Source organism: Limulus polyphemus, unplaced genomic scaffold (assembly GCF_000517525.1).
Source record: "Limulus polyphemus unplaced genomic scaffold, Limulus_polyphemus-2.1.2 Scaffold204, whole genome shotgun sequence".
In the NCBI taxonomy this organism is placed as follows: Eukaryota; Metazoa; Arthropoda; class Merostomata; order Xiphosura; family Limulidae; genus Limulus; species Limulus polyphemus.
The window spans coordinates 404,974-417,560 of record NW_013665814.1 but is presented as its reverse complement, the minus strand read 5'-3'; the positions used below and the strand labels follow the sequence as shown (position 1 = coordinate 417,560).

Here is a 12,587-nt window from a genome sequence, read left to right as displayed (position 1 = left end):
AGAAAGTGGAAAAGAAACAGAAGGGGAGAGGAGCAGTCACTATAACCATCAAAACCAAGGCTAAGCTGGCCAATAATGAGCAATCAGGAGAACACAACAAAGAGTAGAGTGGATGAGAGAAATCACTCAATGAAATAATCAGATGGGTGGGTACACATAAAGATACTTGTGTGACTAATCCTGGCTGAAGGCATCAACTACCAGAGCATGGGGATGAGGTACAGGCAACCAAAAGTGAGGTAACTTGTTGTTGAGACCCATAGCAAAGGCATACACATGGGGAGAACTCCACCAATAGCAAAGATCCCTGAAAATGAGTGGACCTAATGGCCACACTGTGGGATATATCTTGTAGGGACATGAAAGATGATCCATGACCACATTGAAATAAACCGGCACATGACACACAATGAGATGAATGTGAGGTGCATGGATCCAGTATAAGAAAACAGAGATCTCTGGACCAGGTGCCCCCTTGGTGGTTGATATGTGCCACCACCATAGAATTGTCTGAATGAACCATCACCAGACAGTGTCGGGTGAAAAGAAGGAATTGATGCAATGCTCGACGTATGGCTAGAAGTTCAAGAACATTGATATGCAAAGTGTTTTCCTCTGCAGTCCAATGGCCCCAAAGCCTTCTGGTGATTGACCCATGACCCCATTCCTGAAGGGATGCATCCATGAAAAGATGTAGATCTGGATGTGGGGAGGAGGTGATACATCCACTGTCATATGGGCTTTGTCTAACCACCAAAGCAGATCATCTTGCAGGGAAAATGGAAGGGAAATAGGGTGGAAAGAGGATCCCAAGCAAGGTTCCATCGATTGTGAAGTGCCCACTGAAGGGATCTCATATGAGGCTGACCGAGGGGGCCCAGGGATGTCATTGATGATCACATTCTCAAAAGCAATATAACCTCACAAGCAGTAAGTGACTAAGCCAAGAGGGCATTGCAAACCAACAGTTTCATAGAACAATGTTGTAAAGGAGAAATTGGACCCGACTGACATAAGTGTTGAAAAAGACCCCCCAAATGGACAAGATATTGAGTGGGTCTGAGGAAGGACTTCTCCAGTTTGATCAACCAGCCCACCTGAGCCACCACAGAAAGAAGCTGCCTAGTATGATTGGCTTCTTCTGCCTCATTCCAAACATGAATTGGCCAATCACCCATACAATAATGAAATCCAGTCCCAGAGTATGGAGTTGTCGAGGAAAAGCTCGGACTACTCGGCAAAATACAAAAGGTGCAATGGCAAGTCTGAAAGCAAGGGCCCAAGATGGAGAAACTGGAGGTAAGGATAAGACGGAGGTGATATCGGTATATGTAGGTAAGCATTAGAGACATCCATTTTGGTCATCCACAATCCTGGAGAAAATGCCAATCTTGGGGTGAGAAAAGACTATATGGTGAACCAGGGGAGTGAAATGAAGCAGTTGAGGCAAGATAAATTGATTACCAGCCACCAATTTCCTGTCTTCTTTGGGATAATGAAAAGGTGTGAATAAAATCCCCAGGAAGGATGGGGATCAGATTCGATGGCCTGCTGCACGAGTAATTCCCAAACCACTTCTGACAGCTGCTGGCTGATCATGGGATCTCAAGGAGGAGAAAAGGAAATGGGTAGTAGGAGAGATGGAAGGTGGGGAAAGAAACTGGATAACACATCCTTCTGACAGTACCTGAAGCACCCATCAATTGCCAAAGAAGGAAGCCGGCAATGAAGAAACTCAAACAGCCGAGCTCCCACTAGACCTGAACATACTGGATAGTCACTGGTACTGGTGGCAACAGGGGGTGCATCATCGAGGAAGGCAACAAGAAAAAGTACATCAAGTAGAAAGAACTAGTAAGTGCTGGGAAGGGGAAGGACGGGAAACAGTAATTGGAGGCATATGAGGCTCTGACTGAGACAAACGGGCTACAATATTTGTAAGGGTGGATTGTTGTTGGACTGATGTCACCCGAGGCTCTAGAGTTTCTGGGACCGTATCAAAAATGTAACTCCTCATAAATGAGGCCCATACGTAAATCCCTACAATATGTCAAGGGTAAATGGACCCGAGCCAATACAGCATCATGACCTATAAAGTCCCAACAACAAAACCATGTATGTAACACCAGAGTTGAAGGCAATATTTGAGGAGGGGAAGGAAAAGGTATCTCCAGAAAACCAAACCCCTCAGGATTTCTTTGGAGAGCCTCAGATAGGCGGTGTATGGAAGAAAGATACCATAATAGGCAATAATGAACCTAACAACTGCCGATCTAAAAATGGATAGTCAGCATGATCGTAGGAAAGTGCAAACTGATCTTAAGTCCATGGGGGGTGTGGCATGCTAATTCCTTCACTTAATTGTGAGGCAAAGTGATCAGCATGAATCCAAGTATCAGGGGACAAAGGGTAAACCAAAAAGGATTGGGAAGATTGTTCATGCAATAACAAAGGACAAGATGCATAAGAAAGAGTGGAAAGACTGCATTTGGCCTAATAGACTCATCAGGTTGGGAATGAACAGCAAAATCTGGAGGTGGAAAATGATTATACAAGTCCTCATCAACCTGTTCTGGAGGTGCCTGGGCAATATCCAGGGACAAAGGTTGTCCCATGCAATGTTCAATCTCCCAGCATATAAATGCATGTTTAATCCACTGTCAGGTTGCCCACACCCAAGGCTGAATGGGAAAAAAAAAAACTGGTTACTGGTGTAACCCCTGAAATGGTAATGTTAACTTTGGAATTCATTGCATAGAAAGGTTCACCAAATTCGAGTGCAGAAAATAAGGAAACTAGAATTAATTGATAAATAATAATAGAAGAAACATGCTGAATGAAAGCAAATTAATTGAAAAAGTAACTACTTCGAGAGGAAAGAAAGTCGAACATAAAGCATTAAACAATCAAAATTGGTAGATTAGTGTAGAGGGAATCATGAGAGCATGTCATGCTCTTATTGGTGAGGAGGTAATGTATGATGATTTGCAAGAGAGACATGTTGGAATCTTGCAATTGGGGGAGGGGAGTGGAAGACTTGTAGCATGTGCAAAGAAAAAGTTTGCATATAAAGGGCAGCACTGAATGAGAATAGCTAATCTTATGAGAGGAGGTAAGTACCATATCAGAATATATGTTTATTCCTGTAGAAATACCTGATGTAGTAATTCCACTCATCATACACTTGAAATAATAATAATTCTCTCAACATTTTTCTCTTTCTCAATAATGTTGATAGCCTTCAAACTTCCAGTGAATTAAGAGCATCAATTTAATTCTCTATCAGTGGTTTATAACTGTTTTACATCTTCAAACTGGATTTTTATTCTTAATTTAAAAAAATCTAAAAATTCTGCATTTTATTTTAATATTAATAATAGTAACTTCTGATCAGAGTAAGATATGTGCTTAGGGCAAAACTAAATATGAACTTGTCCTACAGTATATCTAATTAATGTTGTTATGTGTAAATAGTAGAATAATATCATATATACAAAAACGTGTTTATCATACAGAATTTCCTTCAAATGTTGTTTAACTACAGAAAATACACTGACATGTATCACTTCAGTCATATGTTCAAATTAATAAACACACATCCAGATTTACACTAATTTTCACCTCAACAGGAAAAAAAAAAGATTTGCAGATATTATTACTTTAAATAAAAAACTGTATATCAGAGCAAAATGTCTTTTTACTGTGAACAATTATGGTTCATAAAAGAGAAACATATGAATCTTTACAGGAAAGTCAGATGCTTCCCTCTGCACATGGAAAAAAGAAGGAAGAAATTGCAGGAAAAAGAGGAAAGTTTATCCCAAAGCGACACTGAAGGGCACATAAAATAATTCAGGAATTAAAAGCACCAGCAATTCAATAAAAAAAAGTAACTACTTTAGACACATCAATCAAGGTGTCTCCATAAGAGTGAACATACTTAGATAAATTTACGTGTCGGCCTTAACAGTGTCTTCCACATAGGGAAAAAAGTGAACTTCCAAAGACACTTGATGATATAACCTAGAGATAACCTTGCAACTTATAAAAAGATATCTATAAACCTAACAAGTAAAAGTGGTAAAGCATAAGTGCAAGTGATGCTAGGGATTTCATTTAATTAACAATAAAAGAATAATAATATATTTTTTTATGAGTGGAAGGGAGAAAGATAACAACATAGAACCTTAAATGACCACAGTAATCTGTCCAGGTCTAAATGTTAACATTTTCCAATGCCAAAAATATATTTCCAACAGACACTTACCTCCCTCACTTTATAGCTTTCTTTCAATCGTGCTGCCCGCAAATTTTTCTCACCACTAGCCTAAGGCTCCCACCTAATCTCACATGGTATAGCTACATGGAGTGTGACACATCCTCCTAGCATAGCTGATTATCTCTATACTATAGAGCACAATCATTAGTATGGGGATTAGGCAAGAAAAGATGCACCAGAAGTAAGTAGGTTGAATGGGAAGTGTGAGAGGAGGTATCTATCGGAAATACATTTTCAATGTTGGAAAATGTTAACTTCCAAAACAATACCTTACCGCTTCTCACATAGTAGCCAGAATCTCACATTGAAATGGTGGAGGGACCAGTGCAAATTTAACCTACATAAGCCCCTTTGGAAGGTGCCCATGACACCCTGAACCATGAAAATTGAAAGTCATGCCTGTGGAAGACTGCACTTCATCTGCACCAGGGTATACACTTCCCCACTTAAAGATATGTGTTGCCAAGCAGAAAGGAAGCAAGTCCAATAGAGGAAATGGACATGCTAGACCATACCCAATGGGTCAGCTCCAGTACAAAACCAAGTGGCATCAGGTGTGGGTCTTCTGGTCCACAGTAGGAGAAGGGTCCCAACTGTCTGCAGTGCCGGTACACAATCAAGCCAGGCCAACTGGGAACCCAACATTTGGAGAAATGCAAATGTGGTGGGTCAACTCCAGTCCAAAATCAGGCATTGTCAGGAGTTTTCTGTCCATATCACAGTAGGAGTGTCCCTACCAACTACATGTGTGAGTGCTTATGTTGGCTGGTCCTGCTCCTATCCAACACCAGACCACCCAGGAACTGACAACAAGGTGGCAATGGGATGGGGAAAAGCCAGCTGGAGGGGTAAACTGCATATGGCAGATTCATCCAGGTGATATTTTCCAGTCCATGGTAGGAGGAGAGTATACACCAACAGAACACCATCACTCTACTGAGTGGAAGTGGTCACACCCAGTAAGAAGCCTCAACAGTCCACCACCCCAACAGCTAGGAACTGGTATGTGGCAAGAACTCCCATACTCTACTAGAAGAGGGGAGAGAATGCAATGAGAAGTTTGGAGGAACTCAACACCTTAAGACTGTACAATGGGTGACCACAAAACCCCCATTTTCGAAAGTAGGCCAATCTTGATTTGTTAAACTAGAACCAGAGAGATGGGCAGCAATTTTGACACTGTTTTACTCATGGTAGTATATGGGTTGATATGGTCTCAAATAGACCTTATTTATAATGCAGTATGCTGTGAGAAACCCTCAAGTCATCTTGTGGAATGCCCCAACTCATCAGTGGGCATTACAAACCTTAAAGTTTGCATGGTGCAGATTTTATGTTGTGTATACCCTAACAAGCAACACTTGCCACTGAGCAGATCCAGAGATGTAGAAATAGGCCAACGTAAAGGTAAGAAATATAAAAAGAGAACTTACACATTAAAAGCTGGTATAGGGTAGAGAAAGTGGCAATGAATATCCAGATGAAGAAGATACGGTCAGATATGAAAATAATGTGCAACACAAGTGTGAGGTGTAGTCCACATGCCAACCAGCACGATCTCCTCCAAGGGACAATGGAATTGAGCAGCCAAAAAAAGAAATGATGAATTATATTACAGAAAACTTGAAATATGCAATAAGAATCCTTGTTCAATAAAGTATAAGTCAGACAGATGAGTTGATGGAGCCTACCAGTAACAATAACTAGAGAGAGAGAGAGAGAGAGATCCTTGGTGGAAGAGGACCCAGGAATGAGAACTATGGAAAAAAACAGTATGGGCCACAAAGCAACTAAGGTCCTGCACGAGAAAAAAAAAGAAGATCAGGACTGGACCTAAATTAAAGATGAGCAATGGATGGAAGAGAAATATTGGTGAATGTGCTGTTTCCTTCCTGTGCCACAGACATTAATAGGAAAAAAGCATGGTTGGGATAAAGGGGAACATAGAAATGATGATAAAGAATTTGGAAAACATCAACAACAGACACATCTGATTTACAACATTTGCATTCAAAATGTAGTAAAAAAATATGTCTTAAGGAAAATATGTTACAATGAACAAGAGTCTAAAGGTTCAAAGGAAGGTAAGATAAGGGCATAAAGGACAACAATGATATTTCAGGTCAGGTAGGACAAAGAAAGGAAAAGGACCATAACAGGAGAGGAGGAGATACAACAAAAATGGGAAAAACAAAAAATTATTGGACAGTGCTGCCTTATAGCCCACAATGGTAGAAACGGACAAACTATTGTCAAAGAGCTAAGTGAAAAAGTCAGAAAAGTGGGGAACAGTAGATTTAGAAGATGAGAATTCACAATGTGAAGAACAATGATGGAAAATATGCCATGTACGTTGGCAAAAAAAAATGAGGAATAACTAAGGTTACACACAAAGAGAGTCTGGAATGCATTGTAAGAAACCAGACAAAATTTGCATATGAAGACGGAGTGTGGATATCACTAGATGAGGGAGGGAGGAATGAGGTTGCCAGAGAAGTAATTGGGAGAGAGGAAACAGAAGGAGAGGAGATGACTGGAAAAAGGCTCAAGAGTTGAAACCACAGTTGGGCTAGCCAGAAGAGAACAATTATAATGCCCCAACATGGAGTGATTTGAATAAATGAAAGTATCTGGGGGCAAGACAGATAGGAGGGAAGGCAAACAGATAAAGATTGAACCAATTGTGATTAAATGCATCCACAGCAAGAGCTGAGGAAGTTTAGTATTGAGATTTATGACAAAAGCATCCAGAAGGGGAGTATGCAGATGTGAGCAAAATTACTAGAACACTTGAGGAGGAGGAAAAAGGCTGTCAAAATAGTCATGCTCTGGAACAGAAGGTCAGTCCTTGGCTCAGGAGACACCACAAGCCACATGTAAGACTCCAATTCCCAATGCACTAAGGCCAAAATCTCCTCAGCAGTAAGAATAGAGCCCAATGCTACAGTAGTATTATATCTCACAGGATCAGAATCCTTAGGATCCATACCAGAAGCAGTAGTAGTGACATTATACTGCAAGTTTATAATGGGGGGGAGGGGGGGATTAACAACTTTCAACAAGATGAAAATAACAGAAAATAGAGTTATCAAAAGTTAAGTAACAATCACTGTGTGATTAATGAAAATTAATTGCATGCCTGAACAAGTGAATGCTAAATTGAGAAGTGATAATTGTGCTCCACAGTATAGAGGTAGTCAGCTGATAAACTATGAAAATGGAAAGATATGAAGAATTAGCCAAAAAGACATGCTGCTCTAATAGTAAGGCCAATTCAAGAAGCAACCAAAAAAAAGAACACTTACACACACATGCACACAATGTATGCCAAAGGATTTGGTTGGGATCTGAAGATTACTACAGAGTTGGCAAGAACATTCTTGTGTCAATATCTCAGCCATCCCCTCCCATCTCAAACTTCGGTAAATTGCCAGTATGGCAGTGATGAAGTATGTAGAATTATATTTAACTTACCAGCTACCATCACAAACACAATGTCTTGTTTGAGTTCAAAACTAGTTGTGTTTGATCTCTACATCAGTGTATATAAAAAAAATTATCTTAGTCACACTATTTCTTTCAGCATTACAATCACCAAGACAAATCTGTTGTTTTGATTAACCATGTAGATGCAGAAGTACATGACTGTAAATCCACTAAGGTATTGATTAAAACAAGCTTTGGCACTGTTAGATTAAGGGAATGAGAACAAGAATGCAACTTTAAATGAAACCTGTCCGAGAAGGATATTTCCACCACTCGAACATCAAGGTTAACCTTGTAAAGAGGTTGTAAAGTTTTTTTGAATAAAAGTGAAGAAAGAGAAACTAGAGAAGCAGGTCCAAATTCAACAAGATACATAGAGTACAAGAAATGAAGTATTTATACAAAATGATGGATTTTAAGAATTTACTCACTGGAGTAAATTTCTTTAATATAAGAAAATGTGTGTGTGAATCATAACATAGCTTTAAAATTACTTCAAATATTATATAATACAATCCACCTTCTTGACACATTAAAAATATTCCAGTCAGGTTGGTTTCTATAACAGCATTCCAGCCTTTTTTACTAATGTCAGCAGCTTGACAAAGAAATTGTCCACCTCCATTATTAACCAAGTAGTCCAGTTTTCCATACTGCTTTAATGTTTCCTCAAATAAATGCTTTACCTATAAAGAAAAAAACAGATATCTAGAAAACAAGATTTAACATAAAACAACAACAAAAATTCCAGAAGACATAATGATATCAAAAAATAGAGAGCTCTTAACCGTGTTACAACCAATGAACACTATTTGGGTGTTCAGTGCATTCCAGCATATCAAATTTCAAAATCTATGTAAAAATAATAATTCTTATTATACTTCAACAACTGTTTAGTCATTCTGTCACACTTACCAAGTGTAATTCACAAAGAAAAATGTTCAAACTTGCATTTCTATTGAACTCCAAGGAGTCTTACCAGTAAATAACAGTACACTAACTAGTTTTTTTGAAACTTTTTCTGCCCATCTCAAAGCACAGGTCTTTATGTACTAAGAAACTATCATTCTTTAGCAACACGACTAACCAAGTCTTTTTTCCTTCTCTGTCTCAGAATTTAACATTAAAAGCCTCTGTTCAGTGAGGTCATAAAGAAGGGAAAAAACTATTTATGAAGAAGAGCTTTGAAACTAGCTACAGGCAAAGTTCAAATAACAATACATAGAGCATATTATAAACCATCTGCACCAGTGTAAAGTGAATAAAGTGGTTATATGTAGCTCTTTGAAAGACAAAATGGAATTCTTGTGTAAAGTTTAGAAAACCTAAGAAGTACAAACCACAGATCTGGGAATTTTTTAATAGAATCTTTAGATGTTCTTTACACTCCTCAAAATACATTTATGTTAAATTATGTTTGTTTGAAAGTTGTAGCAATTTCTTCTATGACATGATATCAGGTAAGCTATACAAGGTTTAGAGAAAACAGTAGTGACGGCATAATTTCCGGTGACTCAAATCCTTATCTTTGAATACTACAAACAATGCACATAAATAAAGTAACACACTTTACTGAAAACAAAGTATACTTACTAGATATAAATGAATTTCAATCCAGACTCATGTTAACAACAATACTGTTTACCTAGTCTGACCTGACAAATGTCAGGTCTGAGGTCACTAATAAATCTTTATCGGTTTATAAGATGATTTTACAACATATATATATATATATATGTCTGAGAATGATGACTACTCCAACTGCCAAAAGAAATATGCTAATAAAACTCAATGAATTTGAAATTGACTGCATATGTAAACTATTTTACAAAAATTATAAGACAAAAGGAAGTTCCTTTTTTCAAGTGTCTCACAACAACAAAAAAAATCAAATTACATGGATATTTTTGACTGAACCTAGGTACTATTTATTAAGTTTGTGCTATGTTTCATGCAAGTTGGTTTTAAGTATTTCCATTATGAAAAAGGGTTTACCCCTGACATTGGACAGTGTCATTGGCAATGGTAACACTGTCCAACTTGATTGTATTTTTAGCTTTTTACTTCTATTTAGATTTTTACCTAATTGGTGATTCGGTAAAGTGAAAGTAGTGAAGACTTGTATGAAATGTTATTTACATTTTTGGTATAACTGTATTATGTTACTGAATACTTTCGGGATCAGGGGTTGACACTAATATCTCTTAATGTTTTTCCTTTTCACAGTGGTTGTTTGTTTGGCATTTTATGGCACAAAGCACAAAGAAAAGTTAAAAATGAAGCAATGCCCAAATGAAATGTTAATAATATAAGCTGTACCCAAATAAAAAAATGTGCACATTATAATGAAATTATTTTAAAATTAAAGGATAACAGTATTTCCACTTGTGTTAGCTACTACTGCATTTAATCAGTTTTAGTTTACAGGTAATAATAATTTGGATTTATATTTACGAATAAAACTTCTCTAACAAAAACCTGACTTGTTCATTAAGTCAGTATCACAATGTTATTTGTAAAATTTATGTTTTCATAATAACTTCTTCCAAAAAATATTTCTACTGTCAAACAAAACTAAACTAACCTGAAGTTCTTGCCTGATGTTGCATGGAACATGCATTAGTCGAGGTGGTGACGTTTCCTCTATTTCCCCCTTCAATTCTGTCACAGCTTGTTTTAGCTGTTCTTCTTTTCGTGATGCAATAACAACATTACAGCCTGTAAATATGTAAGTACAAGCATAACTTAATGTAATAATATTACTGTATTAGTTACAAAACAACTTATTGTAATTCATATAAGAAAAAATTATCAAAATCTGTGACTTATCCAGTTTAGTTTCTTTTATTTTAAAGTGCATGACATACAGTCTAAATGATAATGAACTTCACATACTAGTGAATTACCTGACAGGTTTTTCCGTGGCAAGTGTTGAAATGGAGATATGACCTTGGTAAAGATTACAGAGGGATGAATACATTATAATAAAACGATTTTCAATATGCAGGTTAGCAAATCGCATAACAATCACAGACAATATAAAGTTATGGTGGAATGGCATATATGAGAACTACATTTTGACATTGTCTGGCATTTCATAGGCAGTGTGATGCCATCAAAAACTGATCACTTTTCTGGAACAGAATATTCGATCAGATCATAATGATATTTTTAGGCTAGGGATATCCATCATACTTAATGATATTGGATCAACTTAGGACATAATTCCCTTAAAGTCCTACAGATTAATTGGATCTACCATAATTGAAGGCAATCTGTTCCAAAGGCCAACCAACCTATTAGAAAAATAAAGTTGTCTTAGCTGAAGATTACTCATTTATTTCCTGTTATGATCTTAACCCTAACCAGTTTATGGTTGGCCAGTATTTTTGTAAACCAAGAATTTTACACCTGGGTGGCTGGTCCAGTCAGCATCCATATAGGATGATCACGTTTTGTAACAGAAATTTGAACTCGTGACCACAGATTGCAAGTCAGGCACCCAAACCACCAGGCCATGCCTGAAGATAACTCCTACCCTGCCAAAATTTATAGTTGTGTCCTATGGCCCTACCATTCTCACTATTAAATATGATGATAATATGAGGCATTAACATTATTAATTCCTGTAACAATCTTAAACACCCCAGTCAGATCGCCTCCAACTCTTTGTTTTACAAGAAAAAACAAGTTCACAGATCTTAACCTATTCTCAATGACAACTTTTCCACCCCAGATATTATCCTCTGAACACTTTTCTTTACTGTCGTGCCATCATTACAACTCTGATTGACGACAACATTTTAGACACTTGTTTCCTAAGCATTTAGCCCTGACATTGGGCAGGTGGCAATGGTGATACTGTCCAACTTGATTGAATTTTTAAATTTTTATGACCATTGGCCTTTTTAATTCTATTTGAGTTTTTTTATCAGATTTTTTGCACATGGTTTAGTTTTAACTTGATCCAGTTTTACATTTTATTGAATTTTACTTTTATAAGATTTTTACTGGTTGTTTGGTGCAGATAGCCAAGTTGCTATGCACCAAAAAAATGCCAAACAACTAACCAATCAACCTGAACCCTTTTCAACAATTCAATGGCCTCTCTAAGGTAAGAAGTCCAAGACTGAACACAATACTCCAAATGTGGCCTAATCAATACATATATAATGACACTACAACCTCTCTACACTTGTACCTAATATTTCTATATACAACCAGATCCTATTTGTCCTGCCACTAGCATTGCTTGGATGGCTTAAACTGATGAAACAAAACACCAAATGATTTTCTTCCATAATGCTATTAAGGTTATTTCCACCAAAATTATACTCACATTTCAAATTGTGATATCCCACACATATTACCATGCACTCATAATTAAAATTCATTTTCCACTTATTCCCACAACTCAACAAATCATTCAAGTTTTTTTTTAAAGCCAAAAAAAAATCACTTATACTTACCTCAACCTATGTTATTTCACTTTACTTTAGTTACATTTTTGCAATATTAATATTTGAATGAATGACAGAATAGTCAAATCAAACAGCATTCTATCATCTAGACAATCCTCATTTTACACAGTTAACAAGCATTTGTGTGATACAGGAACACCAAAGAAATATATAGAAAATAACTTTACCTAAATAAAGTAATTCTTGAGTCACTGCATGACCTATTCCAGTTGCTCCTCCAGTGACAACTGCCACCTTGTCAGAAAAAAGACCTTTTCTAAAGACACTCTGTACAGCTTTAATGGCCATACTAAGGAATGATAAAAAATAGCATTTAAAGTAATATATATATATATATATAT

The 12,587-nt window shown here is 37.1% G+C and overlaps 1 protein-coding gene across 1 annotated transcript in view; it reads right to left on the bottom strand.

The window, feature by feature from the left end:
- Window positions 1–12,587, bottom strand: part of LOC106478370 (peroxisomal trans-2-enoyl-CoA reductase-like) — a gene marked incomplete at its 5' end in the record, with an annotated part of 32,628 nt that overhangs the window by 15,675 nt on the left and 4,366 nt on the right. Inside the window, 3 exons of the mRNA XM_022381965.1 lie at window positions 8,286–8,451; window positions 10,350–10,483; window positions 12,414–12,480. Coding sequence (XP_022237673.1) covers window positions 8,286–8,451; window positions 10,350–10,483; window positions 12,414–12,480 — 367 coding nt within the window. The remainder of the gene's footprint in view (window positions 1–8,285; window positions 8,452–10,349; window positions 10,484–12,413; window positions 12,481–12,587) is intronic.